The following is a 25,338-nucleotide window of genomic DNA, read 5'->3' as shown; positions in this document are numbered from 1 at the left end:
TTGTGATCAGTGCAGTCAAAAGCCTTAGTCAGTCACAGAATATGCCAACGGGCAACTTTTTCTTGTCAAGGCATTCTAAAACATTATTTGTAAGTGCGTAAATTGCTTAGGTTGTAGATATGCCTGATCTGAAAGATTAGATTAGATTAGATTAATACTTGTTCCATAGATCATGAATACGACACTTCGTAATGATGTGGAACGTGTCAGGTTAATAAAAGATGTCTGTACAAGAAATTACATTACACAAAATATTGCATGACACTAATGATTAAGTTTTTTTTTTTTTTTTTTTTTTTTTTTTTTTACTTACTTTATATCTAAAAATTCAGCCAATGAGTAGAAGGAGTTGTCATCTAGAAATTCTTTTAATTTATTTTTAAATGTTAGTTGGCTATCTGTCAGGCTTTTGATGCTGTTTGGTAGGTGCCCAAAGACTTTTGTGGCAGCATAATTTACCCCTTTCTGTGCCAAAGTCAGATTTAACCCTGCATAGTGAAGATCATCCTTTCTCCTGGTGTTGTAGGTATGCACACTGCTATTACTTTTGAATTGGGTTGGATTATTATCAACAAATTTCATAAGGGAATATATATACTGTGAGGTTACTGTGAGGATCCCTAGATCCTTAAATAGATGTCTGCAGGATGACCGTGGGTGGGCTCCAGCAATTATTCTGATTACACGTTTTTATGCAATGAATACTTTTCTACTCAACGATGAATTACCCCAGAATATGATGCCATACGAAAGCAGTGAATGAAAGTAGGCATAGTAAGCTAATTTACTGAGATTCTTATCACCAAAATTTGCAATAACCCTAATAGCATACGTAGCTGAACTCAGACGTTTCAGCAGACCATCAATGTGTTGCTTCCAGTTTAACCTCTCATCAATGGACACACCTAAAAATTTTGAAAATTCTACCTTAGCTACAGACTTCTGTTCAAATTCTATATTTATTACTGGAGTTTTGCCATTTACTGTACGGAACTGTATATACTGTGTTTTATCAAAATTTAAAGAGAGTCCGTTTGCTGAGAACCACTTAATAATTTTGTGAAAAACATCATTTACAATTACATCACTTAGTTCTTGGTTTTTGGATGTTATTACTATACTTGTATCATCAGCAAAAAGAACTAACTTTGCATCTTCATCAATGTGGAATGATAAGTCATTAATGTATATCAAGAACAGTAAAGGACCTAAGACCGAACCCTGTGGGACCCCGTGCTTGATAGCACCCCAGTTTGAGGAATCAGCTGTTTTAACATTACACGAACCACTTATTTCAACTTTCTGCATTCTTCCAGTTAAGTATGAATTAAACCATTTGTGCACTGCCCCACTCAAACCATAATGATTTAGCTTATCTAAAAGAATTCCATGATTTACACAATCAAAGGCCTTTGAGAGATCACAAAAAATACCAATGGGTGATGTCCGGTTATTCAGAGCATTTAATATTTGATCAGTGAAAGCATATATAGCATTTTCTGTTGAAAAGCCTTTCTGAAAACCAAACTGACATTTTGTTAGTACTTTATTTTTACAAATATGGGAGGCTACTCTTGAATACATTACTTTCTCAAAAATTTTTGATAGAGCTGTCAGAAGAGAGATTGGGCGGTAGTTGTTGACATCCGACATATCCCCCTTTTTATGCAATGGTTTTACAATGGCATATTTCAGTCTATCAGGGAAAACACCCTGCTCCAAAGAGCTATTACATATGTGGCTGAGAATTCTACTTATCTGTGGGGAACAAGCTTTAAGTACTTTGCTGGAAATGCCATCAATTCCGTAAGAGCTTTTACTTTTCAGTGAGTTTATTATTTTACTGATTTCAGAGGGAGAGGTTGGTGGAATTACAGCTGTTTCAAACTGTGCAGGTATGGCCTCTTCTATTAATAGCCTTGCCTCTTCTAGTGAAGATCTAGATCCTATTTTCTCCACAACATTTAAAAAATGATTATTCAAAATATTTTCAATTTCTGATTGTTTGTTAGTGCACTTGTCATTCAATTTTATTGCACTAAAGTCTTCCTGTGCTCTTGGTTGCCCTGTTTCCCTTTCAATAATATTCCAAATTGCTTTAATTTTATTATCAGAGTTACTGATCTCAGACATGATACACATGCTTCTGGACTTTTTAATAACTTTTCTTAGTACCGCACAATAGTTTTTATAATATTGAACAATTTCGGGGTCAGTACTCCATCTTGCTGTTAGATACAGTTCTCTTTTGCGGTTGCAAGATATTCTTATTCCTTTAGTTAGCCAAGGTTTTTTATATGTTTTCTTGGAATTATGTTTAACTATTTTCTTGGGAAAACAATTTTCAAATACCCTTAAAAATGTATTGTGAAATAAGTTATATTTCAAGTTTGCATCGGGTTCCTTATACACTTCATCCCAGTCTAGCTGCTGTAGGCTTTCCCTAAAGTTTGCAATATTTATATTGTTAATTGAACGCACTGCTTTGAAAGTCTGATTTATTATACTGCATGGAGCTATGTCATGTACTGTAACAAGCTGTGCACTATGATCTGAAAGACCATTCTCAACAGGATAAGCATTTATGTCCTTAAACTTATCTTGGTCTATAAAAAAGTTATCTATCAATGTACTGCTGTTCTTTGTTATCCGAGTAGGAAAATCAATGACGGAGCTCAAATTGAAAGAACTGAGTAATACTAAAAGGTCATTCTTCCTATTACACTCTTTCAGGGAATCAACATTGAAATCCCCACAAATGATAATTTGCTTCCCCCTGTCTGACAGATAGCACAACAAAGCATCCAAGTTTTCCAGAAATAGCTGGAAATTCCCTGAGGGGGACCTATACACTGTTACAATTATGAAAGTGCCATCCTTTAGTTTAAGTTCAGTGGCACATGCTTCCATATGTTGCTCTACACAAAATTTTTTAGTTTCTAAATTTTTTGCACTGTGGAAGCTTTTGACATATGTGGCAACTCCTCCTCTCATCATATTATCTCTACTTACATGTGCAGCTAATTTGTACCCATTGATGCTAACCTTTTGCATATCAGTGACAATGTGATGCTCAGACAGGCATAGTACATCTATTACATTCTCAGTTTCTATATCTTCTAAACAAAGCAGAAGCTCATCAATTTTATTGTTCAATCCCCCAATATTTTGATGAAATATACTAACATTTTTCATTTTACTTTTGCAACTATCTTGAACTTTTTTGACATCTTTAGTACTTGCATGGCTGAGTTTCCCACTGGACACTGATCTTACACTAAAAAAGAGTTTCCACCATGAGATGTAGTTCCTCCCCCCTTTAAATTTCCTGCTATCAGCCCAGCCAGTTTACCCTTCCCTTTCCTGTTGAGGTGTAGGCCATGTCTAGTATAGTCCCACCTACAGAGTGAATCAACACGAACCACACCAATGTGTGACCCCGCACCAGATCCAAGTAGCCGTTCCAACTCCAAATTAACTCTCCTGACAGAAGAGGTCAAATGAGGTCGGTCGTGGCGCTCCAGAACCGACACAAACCCAACACTGGTATGATTCGATGCCGATGCAATCTTTGCCAGGTCACACTCTATGCTGTACCCCGGATCTCTGTCAATACTGTGTTGTTTACTATTTAATGCAAACTTTTCATGGTGATTGACAATCATGACGTATATTAATTTTTCAAAGGCTTTAGAAAATGCTGTTACAAGAGAGATAGGACGATAGTTGGAAACATCTGTGGGATCACCTTTTTTGTAGAGGGTTTCACCGTAACATACTTCATTCTGTCACGGAAGATACCTTGATTTAGAGAGGAATTGAATAGATGAGCTCAAACTTTAGAGAGTTGATTGCAGCTGGTTTTTAGCAGTTTGCTGTAAATATTGTCTACTCTCAATGAATTTTTACTTTTTAGAGACACTGTGGTTTTTCTTACTTCTTGCATGGTTATGGGGGCCATACCTATCATGTCTATAGAGTTAGGGAAAAATTCTTTCAGAGTTTTTATTGCCTTTTCTGAAGAGCCTTTGGATGCTGTTTTCTCAGCGACAGTTAAAAAGTGCTCATTAAAGATTTTTGCTACAATATCTTGGTTTTGAACTAACTTACCTTCATTGTTAAGAACAAAATTTTGGGTCTTGTTGGGGTAATTTGCACCAGTCTCATTCCGTATCACTTCCCATATAGTTTTGGTTTTATTAGTAGAATTATTAATTTTTGAGCACAGATTATACTTTTGATTTCTGAATGACTTTGTTCAATATTTTACAGTATTTTTTTATAGTTATTTAAAAGGTTAGAGTCATCTGATTTTTGAGGCAATGTACAACTCTCTTTTTCTTTTGCAAGAAATCCTAATTCCAGTGGTAATCCAAGGCTTGTTGGTAGATTTTTTAGTATGGGTTTTATATATTTTGTGTGTGTGTGTGTGTGTGTGTGTGCGCGCCTGTATGTTTGTTTGTTTGCTGTAATTGTAAGCTCGCAAAAAGAATTAAAGCACAGGTAAACTGCCACAGGGTGCATGTTATTTGACTAGTTTCACTAACTAAGTGAAAGCAGCCTGAGACATTCATTTACATGATAGCAACACATCAGAAGCCAAGCTGTGATATGAACTTCTCATTCCTTAGCAGAGTATGTACTTTGGAATAACAATGATGTTCTGCCTATGGAGAAGAGTGACCAATGTATCACCTACCATTTGCAACTTTCTCTTACATTAGATATTAATTCCTTTATTTATCCATAGCTTACTTGCTTTTTAATGGGTCTGATGTATAACTTTTTAGGAAATTGGTTTTCCTTGTTCTTTAGTGTATTTTTGGATAATGTTTTAGGAAAAATCCATCCTGATCTGACTTTATGGTCTGGTCTGCCAGTTTTTGACAATATGTGCAAGCTTCAGGATTTTTTACATTTTCTGAAAATGTTACTGTACTGTTTATAACATGAAAGTACTTTAAGATCCTTGCTTTTTTTGCTATTTTATAGATTTGTATTTTTGGTTCTGAACATACTTTAGTACCCATAGTGACCCAAGATTTCTTTGTAAGACATTTCATTGTTTTATCACTAATCACTCTCACTGTTTTCATTTGGTGTTTCTGATTATACATTATGTAACTAAAGTTATGTAATATGACTGACTGTTCACCATTACCTGACATATCACATATCTCATGGTAAGCAAGTGTTTGCTTAAATTCAGTTTGTTGTGTTAATACATCATCTATTAGTGTACAACCTTCTTGAGCTACTTCAGTAGGGTAATTTATAATTGACACTAAACTGTAAGTGGCTAATAACATAGATAGATCATTTTTAATGTCTGATTTCTTTAAGAAACTGACATTAAACTCACCACAAATATAATCCATTCTTCCTACCTTACAGATCACAGAAGGAGCCAACAAAATTTTTCATACATACAGGTACTTCATAATTACCCAGTGGGGATGTATGTAACATGACAAAAACTGCTTCTTCAACAACACAGGTTTATTAATCATAAAATATTTGCAAAGAAATTGCAGAAAGTAATAAATCCTGACTTTGCTGTAAATGCTCCAAATGAAAAATTTTTGGAACTCTCTCTTTTAACTTTTGCTGGTAAGATTCCCATTTACAAAGTATAACAATCAAAAGTCTATGGTGATAGATTCTTCTCAAATTTTGAAAAAAAAGAAGACTTCTCCACTTTTAAAGTTTCAATCCAAATGTCATTTTCTCTAATTTCTTTGTGGTTTTATTTGCATATGTAAATGTAAAGGAGCAGTCAAATGAAAACGAGATAGATGGGAAAAAATGGGACAGACTCAAACGTTATGAGGAATCCGTACAATCTTTTATGTATATAGGTAGTTTATTCATCTTGGCAATTAAGAACTCAATGATTCGATATTGGCAAAATATTCGTCATGGTAATTCCAAAACTTTCGAGAATGTTTCAATTTTAAGTTTAAAGTTCAGTTTTTTGAGTAATGTTACATTTGCAATTGTAATTTTCCATTTATTTTATTAATTCTTGAATAATATTAACATGCCATGCTAATTAGGATGAGGATGAGGAATTCTACCTTATGCAAAACACCTTTTCAGTTTCATTTTACCCAGATGTGTTTCAGCACTTTTGTGGTATCTTGAGTAGGTTATTTTATTTTCTTACTTACATGAAGTTAGTGGGTATTTATGTTAATGACCAATAACCAAATACCCAATAAATTCATGTAAGTAAGAAAAAAAAAACATTGCACAAAAAGTGCTGAAACATATCTGGGTAAAACAAAACTGAAAAGGCGTCTTGCATAAGGCAGAGTTCCTCGTCCTATTTATGTAGCAAGCTTGGTCATAAGAAGAACTGCAACACCATAAGATGATTACTTTTAAAATTAGCTATGGAATAATGTTTGAGTTAATTGAATCAAATTTTAAAGATCTGTGAGTGAAATTTTTTGCAATCCTATGCACTCGGGCATCTCTTAACTTTTAAATTATAATAATAATAATAATAATGAGTTGGTATGTATAGGTGGAGCATCTTCATGACTTCTTCAATGGTAATTAGGTGAGATTATGGACAAATGTGGGTTTAGTAGTTTGTACGAAAATTGAAAATTAAATAAACTCAAAGAATGGAAACTCCAGGTAGGAAAAGAAAAAATGACTGCTTATTGTAAAGAAATTATAAGTTGCAGACAGGCACAATTAAAACACTCTTACATAAAGCTTTCAGCTACAGCCTTTATCAGCAAAAGGAAATGCACATCTTTCATAAACACAAGCAAGCACACCATACGCACACATGACTAACAACTCCGGCAGTTCTTGTGTTAATGTAAGTGACTCTTATTTGTGCCTGTCTGCAACTTTGTGTGTCCTCCTTACAGTAAGTTGCAATCTATCATTTCCTTCATTTTTGAAAATTAAATACAAATGATTGCTTGAGTATTAATTTGAACTAGATGTGTAATTAATGACTGAAAAAAGATTGAGTAGAACCACATTGTATATCAAAGTTGGAAAAAACATTGTCAGTAGTCGTGTTACTAACTATGATACTTGCCAGATTTTAGTTTCAAGGTCAACAGGAGGTACCCTATACATTTTGTTTGTGAGTTTGCAAGAATCAAAATATGTGACATAAATGGCCATATCATTTAATTGCATTAACTTGGAGTCTTAAATTATTCCACCACCAATTAACCACAGATCTTAGTATGTGACATAAATTTGAAATTAATATGTGTACCCGCACATGAGAAAAAGGAGTCTTAACAGATGGGCTGTCAGTGAGATAACAGATGACCAAAAAAATTTTTTTCAAGTGATACAATCATGAATTACCAATTTCAAGATTTTTTTTCTTTGCTTTTACTGCTAAACATTGCTTCTTACAAAATTCCATGTTCTAGATCAATGGGAAGTACCCTACAGGTTTTCAGGTTTTGATGAGCAAATTTGAGAGTATCAAAACATGTAACATAAATGGCTGTATCTTTTTATTGCTTTGACTTAGGAGCTTACATTTTTCACACTGCCAATGGACTGTAGACCTTAGTAAGTAATATAAATTTCAACATGGTACCTCTACGCCCGTCGACGAGAAAATGTGTCTTAACAGTCGGATAGACACACAAACCAACAGACAACAAAGTGAACCTACAAGGGTTCTGTTTTTGCTAACTGCATTACGGAACCCTAAAAATAAACTGTTTATTATTTCAAAAGCAATCAACATAACTCTTTAATACATTTACCTTATGTGAGACAGGATGGAAAAATGTTTGCAGTTGCCTACGGGACCATGACTGTACCAAGCCATGCACTGCTTCATCCAAAGCAAATTGTCAGTCATGAATTTCTTTCTTCAGAGCACCACAAATATGGAAATTTCATGGGGAGAGATTGAGACTGTATGGAGGATGTACAAGGGCTTTCCAGTGAAACTTCTTCAATGTAGTTGAAACAAACAACATGTGCTCCCCCCCTTTTCCTCCTTCCCCCCATCCCATTGCTTCGTGTATCCTATTTTACCTTTTAAGGTCAATTACCCACACAAAACCTCTGTCCACTTCTCCAACCTCTTTGGCAAGGCGTTTGGCAGTACGAGGGTAACTCCTTATACAAGAAGTCTTCAGCCACTATAGCCAGTTTTTATTCATATTTTAATCACTGGCCAGGTTTGGATGCAGGAGACAATACATTTTGGTTACTAGCCAGTGATGGCTACCCCTAGACCAAGGATATGAAACTTGGATATTAACAGTTCTGATAAGAAGAGGAATAAATGTTTTAAAGCTGTCCACTGCTTCCATTATTTAGGTTTCCTCATGATGACTGATAATAAAATGAGACACTGTATTAGAGAAAGGATACAAGCAAGAAACAGGGTTGATTATGCATACTTACAGGTATTCAAGAATTCTCTAATTATAAGAACAACGAAGGTAAGAGTATACTATTCATTTGGCTACACATGGGTGAGAAATGGGGACAATGACCAAAGCAGATACAAATGACCTAAAGGCATTTAAAACAAAAATCATGCGATGAATTTATGGACCCATGAGAGAGACAGAGTTGGAGAGTAAGGTACAACCATGAAATACAAGGGAAAGATCTAGTGAAATTTACTAAATCTCAAGAAGTATATTGGTTAGGACCGGATACCCAATCAACGAAAAGCAGATTGTATTCCACTAGAAGGAAGGGCCAACCAAGAGTTAGATGTTTGGACAATCTGTTGGCTAATGGAAATCTGAGGATGGAAGATGAAAACAGAGAACAGAAATGTATGGAGGAAGATTGTTGAGGAGGTGAAGGCCTGTCAAGGATTGTAATGCCAAAGAAGAAGAAGAAGACCATAATAGCAGATTTTGAACTGTTGTACTATAGTGGAATGCTGAAGATGTGATGGGTGGATTGGATTACAAATGAGGAGGTGCTGAATCAAATAGGCGAGAAAAGAAACTTTTGGCACAACGTGACTAAAAGAAAGCATTGGTTGACAGGGTACAAACTGAGTCATTACAGAAGATTGAATTTGGTAATGGAGGGAACCATTGTGTGCCAGGAGTAAAAATTGGAAAGGAAGGCTACAGCTTGACTACAGTAAGCAGATTCAGATGGCTGCAGGTTGCAGTATTTACGCAGAGATGAAGGGGCTAGATAAGATGGACTGTCATGGAGAAGTGCATCAAACCGGTCCTCATACCGAAGGCCACGACAAGAACACATGGAAGACTAAAGTTTAGCAGGAACTCAGATTACTTTAATGTGATAAATTTGACAAGCTCAAAGAAGAGTTTTTTTCTGTGTGCATTGCTAACAAGAAAATCTTTTTAACACAAGAAATTAATTGCCTTCATTTTTTATTAAATTGTTTTCACTGCATGTGAAAAATGGAAAAGTCTTTTAAGCTGGAGAGACTCGGGTTCTGTGACAACTTCAAAAGAATGGCACCACAGAGAATGGCTAAGAAAACCCTGTAATACATGCAAAACTGACTTATAGAATTAAAGGAGGACATGATGGAAATGAGCATCACACAAGAGACATTAACAACAGGATATAATACAGAAATATCCTCATTCTCTACATCATTGAAATGTAAACAGAGATCAAAATCTGTGGTTCATCTAGGATTTGTTCCGAAGAGCTTTCTGTATCCAAGTCTGCGCTTTACCACTACACCACCAAATCCAACATTGATTCTACTTTGGGAAAATGACACCTACTCTTTGACATGGGAATCTGAACCATGTTTCATTTATGTTGAATATCCACATTACTGAGAGATGAAAGTTAGGTTAAAAGATTATGAAAAATCAATGGTTTGACTAGGGTTCAATCCCACCCCCTTTCAGTTTTCAAGCACACACTGGACCACCAGGCCTGACTCAGACTGCACTCAAGCTTCATTGCTGTCATGTCAAGTGTACTGCTATTACTATTTTTTGAGTGTTACTGTGGAAAATGGCAGCTCAGCGACAGTGGTTGAAGAAGCCATAAGCTGACAGTGGATGCCAAGATTTCGGCATACCTGTTGCAGCAAAAGGCCTGTTTATGCATTGTGAGGTGGAGCAGTGTGAGCACCAACTGCAAATTTTATGATGCATTGGAAACATGGGGCTTTTGCATGACAGGCTGGGTGGTTTCTACATCTTCAAGCCATGGGTTTGTTACTTTGTAGATAGTTGGAAGCTGTACATTGGCACACTAAATGAACTTCTAACCAGTCTACAAGTTCAGTTACAGTATAAAGATGGTTACATTCTCATAACAATGTATATATAAATCATATGAATGTTAGTGTAGTACAATAGCACACATTTCGAATATGTTAGATATTGTTTTTCCAAATTTAGGTCCTACTACAGACAGAGGTACCATTCTCTATGTTAAAACAGCAAATCTGCCATATTACAATCTTTATATTCATCAACTGAGTAAAATGCTTTACCTCTGAGCCATTGACCCAATGTTGTCTTAAATTTATTTTTAGATACTGTTTGTGCAATGTTGGGGAGCATATTAAACAGTTTGAGGCCTACATATTTATAACTATTATATATCTTGGACAATCTAGAGCATGGCAGATCAATTGTGTGGTTTCGTCTTCTATTATGGGTGTGGACAGATGACCTAAGGGGATATTGAACTATGTTTTCATTTACTTGTAATAAGCAATAATAGAGGTACAAACAAGGAACTGTCATGATGTTAAGTTTTTTGAAATGTTCCCTGCATGTGTCCCTAGGAGATAAACCCAGTATACATCGAAGAGCTTTTTTTTACCATCTGAAAATTTATACTGAATTGAGAGATTTTCCCCAGAGCAGAATACCACATGAAAGATGTGGGTGGATATAAGCAAAATATGAATGCAGCAGTAAGTTTTGGCTGAGATTACTCCTAAGCTTAGAACAGACGTATGTGATATGTTTATCCCAGCTAAGTTTCTGGTCAATCATCATTCCTAACAGTTTAACAGACTTATTTTCTTTGTTTGATACCTTCAAATTAAAGAATATTTCCTCAGTTTTTGTTTCATGTATGTATAGGAAGTTTGCACTAAACCAATGAACTGATTTTTCAAAAATATTCTTTTTTTTTTTCTTACAGATTCAAGAGTCTGTCCTGAATTGATAAAAGTTGTATAGTCTGCATAGAGGGCTGTTTTTCAGGGTAAATACTGTGGCATATCATTAACATACACTACAAACAGGAAGGGCCCAAGTATGGAGCCCTGTTGCACACCTCTTTTTATTGTTTGTGGGTTTGAAAGCTGCCCATTTACACTACGAAATTGTACTCTGTTGCTTAAGTAGGATTCTAATAATTTCAGGGAGTCCTCTTCCATGCCATAGTGTCTTAATTTCATGATCAAAGTACTATGAGATACAATGTCAAATGCTTTACTCAGGTCTAGGAGAGTAGCACAACAGATCAATTTATTTTCAAAGCCATCATATATATCACTAACAATATTTTCAACTGCTTTAACTGTGGATAGTTTAGACCTGAAGCCATACTGTGAGTTACTTAACAAGTTATTTGTCTCAAAATAGTGATTCATTTGTTGGTGAACACAGTCTTCGATTATTTTAGACATTATTGGAATTAATGAGATAGGGCGATAGTTACTTGGATTTGATTTATCTCCTTTCTTAAATATGGGAATAGTTACTGCTATTTTCCAACAGTTGGGGAAAATCACTTGCTGTGATATACAGTTAATGAGAGTGGGTAGCGGGGACAGAAGATCACTTGATATCTTCTTTATGACTAAGTTTGACAGATCATAGAAGTGTCCTGTGCTCTGGAACTACTTAGTTTGCCTATTGCTTTGCTAACATCATTTTCAGTTACTGTTGGCCAGCAGAATTTATGGACTACATACTCATTTGGATCTAAAAGGGTTTTAGCATCAAGCATGGCATTGGGGGGGGGGGGGGGGGGGAGACAAATCTTGTTGCAAATTGAAGTTAACAAAGTGTGAGTTTAAGATATCTGGGGCTATGGGTGTAGCTAGTTGAGTTGTTGGTCTATTTATTTCACTTTTAATTACTTCCCAGACAGCTTTACAGCTGTTTCTGGATTTAAGAATATAGTTATCATTCACCCTACGTTTTGCCAAGCTTATTTCAGATCTATAGATTTTTCTTATTCTAATGTACATCTCTTTGTACTCGCTGCTGTTATGAGTTCTCTCCTTAAACATAAGAAGCATAATCCTGATGCTGTTGACGTATGGTGTGAACCAATTATTTAGTCTCTGTGGTTTATGAACTTGGTTATTATATTCTTGCAATTTCCTCTATAAATAATTTGCTTGTGTTATTCACACACATATCTTTGTATAAGATATCATTCCAATTAACTGACCTTAATCTAGTTCTAAACTCTTTTATGTTGCATTCATTCACAGGTCTAACAGTTTTGTGTTGTTCATCTGGAATGCTGACTGGAACTGTAATCCATAGGGCATCATGGTCAGCTAGACCTAACTTGACTACTCCAATTTCAGCATTATTTTCATGGATATTACTTATTATATTGTCTAAGCATGCATTATATCTTGTAGGCTCATCATTTAGACAATAGCAATCAAAAGCTCGTAGGCTATCCAAGAGTTCCAATATGATATGACTCTGTACCCTGATATCCATATTAATATCACCAAGATATTCAATGTAGTTTAGAAAGAACCAAGAAAAAGACTGTCACAGTGCCAGGCTGTGGTAAATCAATGTGGCACTTGTAGAATACTTGAGAGGGACTGACAAGTTCATGATATGAAAGCCACAAGCAAAAGTTAACATTCATAATAAGCAAAGCAGGATTTCTCATATACCAGAAGGCTGGAAAGAAATCATGTTGTATCCAAACTGAAAAACACTTATTATGTATCTCCAATCTTGTCTGAAGTCCTGAAAAAGAATGTCACCAAGTTCAGAGAAATGGATACTGCTGTGTTACTAAGATTAGAAAATAAAGTCAGACCTAAGAAGGCTGAAGGTGTAAAGAAACTACTCAAGTATTTTGACAAACTCTGCATATGAAGCAAAATATTTTATACAGAAGCTCTTCAAGATTGCAGTAACAATGACACTGACAACAATGAAGGGAAATATGATGATGAACCGATTTCTTAGAAGCATTATATAAATTAACTTGAAGTCATTCACAAATAACAGATTATTGCTCATTTAAAGACTGGTGATACTATAGGTGTTTTGCAAATAAACGCTACCATAAGAGTGTATAGTTCCTTGTAGTACTTATATGAAAATATTATTTGGATGTGACTGTTTTTTTTTTTTTTTTTTGTGTCATAATGAGGAAAAGTCTGATGTGTTTTTAAATTTCTGTTTTATATATTTCTTAAGTTATTCAATAAAAAGTGTTTCTGAAAATTTTACTTTATGTAGATGTACAGTTTTGCAAAACAGTCCTCAATTTGTCCACCTCCATAACTGAGTGATCAGTGCAGCTGACTGCCATGCAGGGGATCTTGGTTCAATTCCCAGTACTGGCAGAGATTTTCCCTTGATGAGAGGATAAGAACATGACGCACTCATCCTTGTGATGCCATTTGGGGAGCTGCTTGACAGGGTAGTTGCAGCTCCAGCTCATGAAAACTGAATGTCCAGAAGTTCGTTCTTCACTATGTCACTGCTCTATACTACTTTGGGTCTGACAATTTGTGTAAGGAAGACTTAAATGAAGGTACGAGACATCATAATCACCAAACATGACGAAATTTGCATATGCCACTTTGGGATAATATAGTGAGACATCTACACAGTGGAAGCATATATCATCACCTCTCCCTGAAAAATTCAGAGCTAGGTGGCACTCACCACCCTTTTCAGTATCTGAGGTCTAATACTTACCAAATTCCTCAAGCACAGAAAAACCTTTAACAGTGACGTGTACTGTGAGACATCCCACAGCCTATGCAAGTCCATTGAGAGCAAATGACCTGAGATGCTCACAGAGGGATTGATTCTGTTCCACAATGACTCCTGTCCACACGTCTCCAAGGTCACACCAAGTGCAATGGCCAATTTCAAGTGGGAGCTGCTTGAGCATCCATCCTATAGCCCAGACATGTCACCCTAGGACTTCTAAAGAGTAGGACTTCATTTTATTCTTTCATACCTTTCTTTTGAACATCCCCCATACTGTCAAGTTGCATCATTAGTTAGATTCAATATTAAAATGCAAGTCCTACGAATTAAGGAGCAACTAATAATAATGTAATGTCCATTGATTCAGATGTTTCAGAAAAAGCAAAAAATTGATATCTACTAAACTATTCAATGGAACATAAGGCTGTTTCACAATTAATTACCTGTTGGGATGTTGAATTCGATCCCTCTTTGCAACAGATCAAAATGTTATTAGGTTGGTTATAAAATCAATTTATGTTTTGGATAACATATGTTTTGATCAGTCACCTAGTACATTATATATTTTAATGGATTTTCAGTATTTAAGCTTCATTAGTTCACAGAAACTTTAACACCTGAAAATAATTATTAACTTACAATAATTTTCAATTGCTTTACAGTAATTATAAAACTTAGAAAAAAGGAACATTAATATTTACTTTAAGGAATGCTACAGAGCCTTAAATTACATAAGAAAACTGTTCAACACAATAATTTGTTACAGGCAAAATTAACTAAATTTTGTTAATTCCTGGTCCTTCTTGTACACAGTCACATTCAGTACCTTCAGTGAAGCTGCTGAATGGAACCTCTAAAGTCGGTGAAAAAAATATCAGATTATTCTTCTTCTTTCCATTGTGTACCAAATCTTAAAGTGAGCAGTTTCTTCACATCTTCCCTTCTCTCTTCCTTCATTATATTTGACAATGCTAGTATAGGTCTTTCAGTAGCAGAGAACGTCTTCTGTCCATATTTTGACGATGTGAATGATTTAGAAGGGTCATCGAAGTAATAATGAATTTCTGTTTTAAATTTTATATCCTGACCACTGACATTCTTCAGTTTTGACTTTTTCAAAATTATTCTTTTTTACTACTCTGATACCTTTTATCTTTTTCCATTCCTTTGAGAGTTCTTTATAATTCTTAAGCTCCCAGTCTTTTCCATTTACCCACATTTCCCCAACTTCATTATTGATCTGTATACTTCTCTGGATTCAAAAATTCTGAAATTTGGCACACTATTCTCTCAACTCATCCACAGACCATGTCTGAAGGTAAAAAGGAATTCCCTTGAACTGGAAAATATAGATACACATTCCTTATATGTCATGGAGAACTATTCAGTAACCAGAATGCAATAGCATGAATCAAATGTTGAGTCTGAGAGGTGTGGTAGCCCGGTCAAAGGACATTTTAGAAAGAAAATATGTAATGACATGCAATTTATTGTGATCCTCTTCCTGCTTGACTTGATTCCATACATAGAAAACACAGTGTGTGGTTTTTATATTTGTTACACAGAAGCTATAAAATGCAATTTGTCAGGCATAATATGTGTCTCCAATATTCAATTTTGTAGAGGCTGGACATGCTGCAAGTCAAAAGCAGACATTTTATTTCCATGTGGTGACTGCTTCATTAATTAATTAATAGCTCGAGCTTTCAGCCTGTGAGCATGAAGTTCAGTCATTAACTTCTTCTTTTGATTTGTATTTACAGCACTTTGAATTTCATGCTGCTTTCTAAGGGAATACCTGCATCTATCAGTGGCAGGGAAGCCAAAACCCAGTTTGAATTTGGAGTTGAAAATTCTGCTGAAGAATGTTTTTTTTTTTTTTTTTTTTTTTTTTTTTTTTTTTTTTTTTTTTTTTTTTTTAAAATTTGAGATCAGTTGCTGTATAATTTGAAAAGCTTGTTTATATTTAATTTACACAAGAGAGACAGTCTTTTGCTTTTGTTCCAATTGTAAGATAAGAATTCTACCAAATGTTTTTTTTTAGTTTCATACTTGCCAATATTGTGATCATCCCCCCTGTTTTATCTGTTACTCCTCTCCCAGATGCAATTCGTTTTGCAGTGGTATTTAATGTTGTTTGTCCAACACCAAAGAGTTTATGAAAAAATGCAGCATACAGGAATTTTCTCCCCCTCTGATTTCACATGCAATTTACAAAAACCCAAGTTAGCATGTGATAGTTACTTTGTAAAGTAATAATGTTCTTTGTTTAGATTAGGACATTGGAACATTAACTGCAAGTGTTTCAGAATCTGTTGGGTCATTTCCTGTTTAGTATCAGTACAAAGATACGCTTCATTCAGAAGAAAAAATACAATGAAAAATAGTGTGAATCTGTATTAAATGCCCAACTTACGTGATATTTCACTGTGACAGCTTTTGGTTTTACTTTGGCACATTCTTCGTCGATGCACCGACTCTTTGGACTACTTACATCCAGATCTTCTTGTTTTATTTGGTTCTACATAGAACGTTTACAGGGATAGATCAGCAATTAAAACAACCCTCTCTATGTTGGCAGGGAGGGGTCAAAATTCATTAAATGAGTATCTTTATCATGATGTCTGGGACAAAAAAAGAAAGTGCTGTTTATTTTAGCATTGTTCACTGATGAATGTTACAGAAACAGATTCTGTTTGTCTGATAAGATGGTATAAACCAAAGATTTACCTGATTTCTGTTTCCACTTCTCTTTTTGACTTCATCATTCTTTTTTGTGTTTCACAATCTTTATGCCCTCCCCTACAGTCACACTTTCCTTTTCTAAATCCATTGGATGCAGTACACACAAAACACAACAGCATACTGCCGCAATGCAGTACTAACAACAACAATTTTGCTAAAATGTCAAACAATACCAGAAGGCAATAATGCTGACTAAAGCTTTGAATAGCTGCAAGCATAGACAGATGTTAAACTTGACCATACTGGCAAAGTAGATGAAGCAAAAGCAAAGTGAAACATAAATGGTGGACATTATATATTCTAACTCATTTAATCACGTGGAAAATATACGATTTGTTTTAACTGCTCATTTTCAAGATACTTTTTTGATGTTACAGTATACAAATATATGCACTCTGATGATGATGTTAGGTTTGTGGGGTGCTCAACTGCGTGGTTATCAGTGCCCATACAAATTCCCAATCTTTGCACACTCCAATCTTGCCTCTTTTACGAATGATGATGAAATGACGATAACACAAATAACCAGTCCCCAGTCGGAGAAAATCCCCAACCCGGCCATGATCCACAGGCAGCAACGCTAGCCACTAGACCACGAGCTGCAGACAGATAGAAACAATTTGATTGGTGGGTCATGTAGAGCATGTAAAATACCGCCGGAAAACTATATCAAAATCAATTTTGCCCACAAGTGGACAATATACGTTTTGACTGGTTGCTCCCCAATTGTTTAGATAAGTTATTTCATTAGTCAGTTGAACAGGAGGGCATACCGTATCTGTTATGACCACTTCCAGTAATTCAGTTTTTAAGTTATGGACAGTTTTGCTTTTTACTTGGATCTTCCACACCAGTGTTATTTATCCATTAAATATAAATTATGTGACTGATGTTTTAGTGGTCATAACATTAAAAAGGCTTCAACTGAAAAACTGCCTACTTTTGTTGGCAACAGTGGTACAGCTGATCTCCAATTCATCACAGACTTTATAATTAATAGACATAACATCTCCACGCAGACCTACTTTAGAACTAATAGAACTGTCTTTTATATATAAGGGACATTCAAAAAGAAACAATCTGGAGGTATAATTACAGAAACCAGTACCTGTCTGTTAGAAGTATTGACCCTGTCTGTTGAGACACTTATCCCACTGTGACACAAGGCAGTGAATGGCTGTCTCATAAAATTCCCGAGGCTGTGATGTTAACAGTTTCGCACGTACAGCTGGTCGTCGTTGTCTGTGGTGAATTGTTTGCCCCTCAGAGCCTTTTTAAGGGGACTAAAAATGGCCCCCTTCTGATTCATTTCCTGCAGCACGGGACAACAGTGAATGCCCAGCATTACTCGCAAACATTGACCACCCTTTGCCAAGCAATAAAATCAAAACGACCAGGCAATCTCACCCGTGGGGTTATTCTGCTCCATGACAATGCAAAGCCTCATATGGCCAACACAATCGTGGCACTCTCGCAGAAATTCAAATGGGAGTTTCTTGGTCACCCTCCATACAGTCTGGACCTCTCTCCCTGTGATTACGCCATTTTTGGTCCCCTTAAAAAGGCTCTAAGGGACAAATGATTCATGTCGGATGATGATGTCCAGCTGTACGTGCTGAATTGGTTAACATTGCAGGCCCAGGAATTTAATGAGAGAGCCATTCACTGCCTTGTGTCACAGTGGGATAAGTGTCTCAACAGCTGGGGTCAGTGCTTCTAACATACGGGTACTGGTTTCTGTAATTATGCCTCAGTCTCATTTCTTTTTGAATGCCCCTTATAATTAATGCAATTAAGAAATGAGATTGGTCCCAAAACAGAACTGTGCTATATTATAGTATTTGTTTCGTATCTGTGCTCACCACTTGTGATTTTAAGAATGAAAACTGTTACAATTTCAACATTCATACTTGGAAGCTTTTATAAGATCAACTTACCAAGCTGAGATGGTTTGCATATATCTGTGATGCAGATAGTGCTACAGTTGGTGCATCCACAATGAAGGGGTATCTGTGAAGAGGTAGACAAACATATGGTTCCCAAAGAGGACAGCAGCATTTTCAGTAGGTGCAGGTGCACCACTCTAGATGTCAGACTGTTCTAGCTTGTGACATTAGCCAACATGTTCTTGCTATGTGGGTGCTGTGAATGGTTGAAACCAAGAGAAACTATAACCATTATATTTCCTGAGGATATGCAGCTATACTCTATGGTTTAATAGTGATGGCATCCTCCTGGGTAAGATATTCTGGAGATAAAATAGCCTCCCAATGGATTCAAGACAGGGACTACTCACAAGGAAGTTGTCAAAGAAAACTGATGGTCTGCAGATCATAATATGAAATGTTAGGTCCCTTAATTGAGTAGATAAGGAAGTCAGAGAATTTAAAAAGGACAGTGGGTAGTTTGTAGTTGGATATAGTGAGCATTACTGAAGTGCAGTGGCGGGAGTAACAGGACTTTTGATCAGGTCAGTACAGGATTATAAACACAAAATCAAATTAGGGGTAAAGCAGGAGCAGCTCTTAAAATGAAAAGAGAATAGGGATGCTGGTGCAGGGCTATGAACGGCATAGTGAATGTGTTAGACCAGCTGAGGTTGACAAGGAGCAAACACCCACCACAATATTTCAGCTTTATATGCCTACTAGCTCTGCAGATAATGAAGAGATTGAAAGAATTTCTGATGAGAAAAAAGAAATTATTCATGGAATAAAGAGAGATGAAAATTTTATTTTGATGGAGGACTGGAACTTGATAGCAGAAAAAGGAAGAGAGGGAAAAATAGTAGGAGAATATGGACTGGGGGGGGGGGGGGGGGGGGAGGAACTAAAAGGGAAGCCACCTGGTAGAATTTTACAGTGAGCAAAATTTTGTCATTGCTAGTATCTGAAGGCTGTATATGGAAGGCTGTATATGGAAACAAGACCTGGGGAAACTGCAAGGTATCAAATAGTTTAAATAATAGCAAGAGAGAGAGATTTTTATGTCAGATTGTAAGCTGCAAAACATTTCCAGTGGTAGATGTGGAGCCTGAGAGTAATTTACTGATTATGAACAGAAGATTGAAACTGATGAAATTGCAGAGATGTAGAAATTGAAGGAGATGAAACTTCGACAAATTGAACCAACAAGAGGGTGCTGAGAGTTTGCAAGTGAGGATTAGACAATGGCTTATGAAATAGGGGTAAACAGCAATTTAGAATGTGAATGGGTAGCCTCGAGAGATGAGCTACAAGGCAACAGAGGAAGAAATAGGCAAAAAGACAAGGCCAATATCCCGTGGATAATGTGTGACGATGATGGTTCAAATGGCTCTAGCACTATGGTACTTAACATCTGATGTCATCAGTGCCCTAGAACTTAGAACTACTTAAACCTAACCAACCTAAGGACGTCACACACATCCATTTATTTATTATTTGTCCCGTAGATCAAATCAGTACAATGGCTTGTACAACTGATATGGGATAGGTCAATACAAATATACAGTTTACAGGAGTCTAAAACAGTAAACAAGAACACAGAAGAATGATTATTTTACATTACCTACAAAATTATGTTACTTAAAGTTACAGCTTTACAGAGAATTGTTACATGATGTGACAAAATTGACTTAACAACATTCAGCTTTGATACATTATCATGCACTAAGACAGTTTTGATTCCAAATATTCCTGGATGGTATAAAAGCAGTCTTTTATTAAAAGAGACTTCACTGTCTGTTTGAATTTATTTATTTCTTGTATTTCTTCTATAAAAGTTGGAAGATGATTGTATAATTTTATTCCCATACATTTGACACCGTCACTGTACAGTTTTGTTGAGTGGGTAAGTATTCTTAGAGAGGTTTTTGATCTTGTGTCATAATCGTGGTAATCCATATTTTTGCTAATTTTGTTGATATTTTTTTGGTAAAGAATAATAATTCTAGTATGTATTGGCATGGGAGGGGCAAAATATTTAGTTTCTTAAATAATGGTTTACAAGTGTCTCTTTGTTTTTTGAACATAATTGTTCTGACTATCTTCTTCTGCAGTTTGAATATCTTAATTGATTCAGAATTTTGGCCCCAGAAGATGATTCCGTAGCTAAGTACAGAGTGAAAGAGTGCATGGTACATTGTGGTTAGGGTACTTGTGTTAGTGACATTCCTTATTGATCTAATCATGAAGCATACTTTACTAAGTTTTGTGCTGGTAACATCAATGTGCCTTTTCCATGTAAGCGTTTCAGTAATAGTGACACCCAAAAATTTTATTTCATTTTCAAGTTTAACATTATTTTTTTCCAGTGATATAGTTGATAGTAATGGATTTATGTTTTGGGCAGTGTGGAAGGTTATTCCAATTGTCCTTTTTGCATTTAGCAGCAGCCTGTTACTTTGAAGCCATCGACTTATTTGATCTGTGGTCCTATCTATATGAGATTGGAGAATTTGTTCGGGTGCAGATATGAGTATAGAGGTGTCATCAGCAAACAAGAGGGTTTTTGTGTTTGGTAGGCTGTGAGGAAGGTCATTTATGTAAAGTAAGAACAGCAAGGGGCCCAGGACGGAGCCTTGGCGAACGCCTTGCTTTATGGTATGCATTGAGGAATGTACAGTGCTAGCTGTACCTGCCCAAGGCAAGATTCGAACCTGTGATCGTAGCGGTTGCGCAGTTCCAGACTGAAGCACCTAGAACCACTCTGCCACACCAGCCAGTGTGACGATGATCAAAGGAGAAAATATAAAAATGTAACAAATGAAGCAGTCAATAGGGGGTACTGGCAACTAAAAATGACTCTAACTGCATGTGGCATCTGGCAAAGCAGCAGTGACTAGGTGATAGGAAAACTGGAAATTGGAAGGAGTGTATAGAGCTGTTACACAAGGGAAATGAACTTTAAGACAGTATTATAGAAACAGAAGAGGAAGTAAATGAAGGTGAGGTAGGATGTATAATATTGCTAGAAGATTTTGAGAGGGTTGTGAAAGACCAAATTCTGAACATTTCCATGAAGTAGATGACATTCCTTCAGAATTATTTTGATTCTTGGGAGACTCAGCCATGATTAAAACTTAGCACTTTGTATGCAATATGTAGCAGGTAGACAAAATACCGCAGACTTCAAGAAAAATGTAATAATTTCTTTTCCAAAAAGGGCAGGTGTTAATTACAGAACTATCATTAATATGTCACATTTGGAAAATACTGACACAAAATATTCACAGATGAATGAAAAACTGGAAGAAGTTGATGTTAGGGAAAATGACTATAGATTCTGGAGAAAAGTAGGAAAATGTGACCCTACAACTCAACTTAGAAGATAGATTGAAGAAAGGCAAACTTAAATTAACAGCATTTGTAAACTTAGAGAAATCTTTTGGCAGTGTTGATTTGAATACACACTTTGAAATTCTCAAGATAAAAAAGTTATCTAAAACTTGAACAGACTGTAGTTATAAAAACTGAAGGGTAGAAAATTATAGTAATTGAGAAGGCGGTGAGATGAGATTGTAGACTGTCCATGACGTTATCAGTCCATACATTGTGCAAGCAGTAAAGAAAACCAAGGATAAGTTTGTAAAGGGAATTAAAGTTCAGGGAGAAGTAAGAAAAACTGTGAGGTTTACCGATGACATTGTTATTCCATCAGACATAGCAAAAGACTTGGAAGATGTTGAATGGAATGTATAGTGTTTTGAAAAGAGGTTATAAGATGAATATCAACAAAAGTCAAACAAGGGTAATGGAACAGTCAAATTAAATCAGGCAATCTTAATAGAATTAGATTAGGAAATGAGACACTAAAAGTAGTCAATAATTTTTGCTATTTAGGTAGCAAAGTAACTAGCATTGGATGAAGTAGAGAGTGAATAAGATGCAGACTAGTAACACCAAGCAAAGTGTTTCTGAAAAAGAGAAAAGTGTTGTCATCAAGTATAAATTTAAGTGTTTGGCAGCTTTTTGTTCTGGTATTGTGTGGTGTGTAGTCTCATATACAAGTGCAATGTGGATGATAGTCAGTTCAGGCAACAAGAGAATAGAAGCTTTTCAAATGTGCTGCTGAAGAAGGAAGTTGAAATTTAGAGGATTAGATTGAATAACTAATAAAGAGGTACTGAATTGCATTGGGAAAGAAAGAAATTTGTGGTTCAAGTTTACTAATAGAAGGAATCATTCGAAATGACAAACCCTGCGCCAGCAAGAAATCTTTAACATGGTAATGGAAAGAAGTGTGTGGGATAAAAATTGTAGAGGGAGAAGGCTTGAATATTAAATAGATGTAGGTTATGCTAGTTACACAGAGGTAAAGGGGCTTATAGAGGATAGACTGGCATAGAGAGCTGCATCAAACCATAATTCGCACTGAAGACCACATCAAAAGTACATTTATGTGGGTATGAAATCTTCCATGTACTTGATATAATTTACAACATTTTGTAGAAACTGACCATGATTCTGTGGTTTATTTCTCTTTTTAAGAGTATTTCTTTTTGTTAAAAAAAAGAAACCATTTTCATTTTAAGAATATGAAAATTGTAAGTATTTCTCATCTATTGCAGCGATTCTTTCAACAATGGTTTGCAAGACCAGTGAATGCTCATTTTTTACCTGAGTGTATTTCACTGGATTGTGATAGGGACAAAACAGCTAAATTACTACAGACATGCGTTGGGAAACTTTATCAGCTTGCTGAATTACTCCAAAAGCAGACTGTGGTAAGTTGTTCTACAAGTTTAATGCATGGCATTTTTAAAAGCAGTGTCTGTTGGTGGCATGAACAGTGTTTGCTAGAGTAAATGCAAGGCATTTATTAGTAGGCTAGGCGAGTACCCAATGTTTATCTGGTGTGTATTTACTTCAGTTCTGTTAGTCCCCCTGCCCCAGTCTGTATCCATCTCCTCGTGCCCCTTTCTCTGTCCATCTGCTGTTTCCCCTTTCTCTGCTATATGCTTACATACATATTTATAATATGCATCTGCTGAGTACCCTTGTTGCCCAAGTATAAATTCAGTCCAATTGTTTGTTAGTCCGTCTCCTCCTCCCTCCATCTCTGTCCGTCTCCTCCTCCACCCTTCTCTGTACATCTCCTCCTTCCCTCCTCTCTGTCCATCACCTCTGCCCCCTCTCTCTGCCCACCTCCTCTATCTTCACAACCAGACAGTCTCCTCTGTGCCCCACCTCTTCTCCATCTGCTCCTTCTCCCTCTGTCCATCTCATTGTCTCCTCTCTAATTCTGTCTCCTCCTCCCTTTCTTTTACCATCCCTTCCTTCCCTTTTTCATTGTTCATCTCCTCACCCTGTAATATAACATGGCCAAAATGTTTTTGTGGTAAAGTTTGGGATGTATATCGTTGCTTAACACAAGGAAAACCATCATCAATATACCACATCTTATTATGGATATCCTCCATCAAAAAATAATACGGATGTTGTAAGATCTGGGGTGCTGCTTTTTGATGCTGCTGTAGATTCATCTTGATGTTACTGCATTGCCACATGGGAATCATGTAATGGTATATGCAAGTTTCAGTGCTTCTTGTTCACTGAGAATTTTATTTCACATGCCACCCTCCACCTCAAAAAACTATCCAATCTCCTGGTTTCCCACCTCCGTAAAGGCAACTCACTCACCCTTCACAACCTTTACAGCAAACCTCAACCTCCTCTCATTGCACACAAACCCAGTCTCTCCCATCTACTCAATCTCCCACTTCCAGCTCCACTCCCTCCAAAACTTCAAATCCAGTCAACACAATCTGGAATCACAACACTGTAATTCAGTAGTTAACCTTTCCTCCAAACCTCTCTCCCAATCCGAAACCTCTGTCCTTTCCAAAGGCTTCACCTTCAGCCCCGCTCCCATTTTCAACGAAACAGCCCTCGTCAAAGATTTACTGTCCTACACTCGTACTCTCTGCTGGAAATATCACTTTGCCACGAAGAAAAATGATCCTAATCCTACTCCTAATGATCCAACTCCCCAAGACACTATCCAAATTGAACCCTGCCTGGAACAGTTCCCTCCTCCGTCACAGCGGGACCCACCTCCTCTTCCTCAAAATCACCCTCTCCAAACCTTCCAGGAATTTCTGACTTCCAGCCTTGCCTCTCAATCTTTCTTAAGAAATCTTAATCCTACTCCCAACATCACCACTGCTGAAGCCCAAGCTATCCATGATCTGAAGGCTGACTGATCCACCGTCATTCTTCCGGCGGACAAGGGTTCCACGACCGTGGTACTTGATCGTCGGGAGTTTGTGGCTGAGGGACTGCGTCAGCTTTTAGACAACACCACATACAAAGTTTGACAAGGTAATCCCATTCCTGATGTCCAGGCGGAGCTTCAAGAAATCCTCAGAATCTTAGGCCCCCTACAAAACCTTTCACCTGACTTCATCAACCTCCTGACCCCACCGACACCCCGTACCCCTACCTTCTACCTTCTTCCTAAAATTCACATACCCAATCATCCCGGACGCCCCATTATAGCTGGTTACCAAGCCCCCACAGAACGTATCTCTGCCTACGTAGATCAACACCTTCAACCCATTACATGCAGTCTTCCATCCTTCATCAAAGACACCAACCACTTTCTCGAATGCCTGGAATCCTTACCCAATCTGTTACCCCCGGAAACCATCCTTCTTACCATTGATGCCACTTCCTTATAAACAAATATTCCGCAC

At 36.6% G+C, this 25,338-nt stretch overlaps 1 protein-coding gene across 1 annotated transcript in view; it reads left to right on the top strand.

Annotated features, from left to right (window-relative positions):
- Positions 1 to 25,338, top strand: part of LOC126356130 (testis-expressed protein 47-like) — a 180,053-nt gene that overhangs the window by 82,832 nt on the left and 71,883 nt on the right. The window contains exon 4 of the mRNA XM_050006837.1: positions 23,212 to 23,367. Coding sequence (XP_049862794.1) covers positions 23,212 to 23,367 — 156 coding nt within the window. The remainder of the gene's footprint in view (positions 1 to 23,211; positions 23,368 to 25,338) is intronic.

Source organism: Schistocerca gregaria, chromosome 3, assembly GCF_023897955.1.
Source record: "Schistocerca gregaria isolate iqSchGreg1 chromosome 3, iqSchGreg1.2, whole genome shotgun sequence".
Taxonomy (NCBI): Eukaryota; Metazoa; Arthropoda; class Insecta; order Orthoptera; family Acrididae; genus Schistocerca; species Schistocerca gregaria.
Note: the sequence above shows the minus strand (reverse complement) of the source record. Positions and strands in the feature narration are given on the sequence as shown.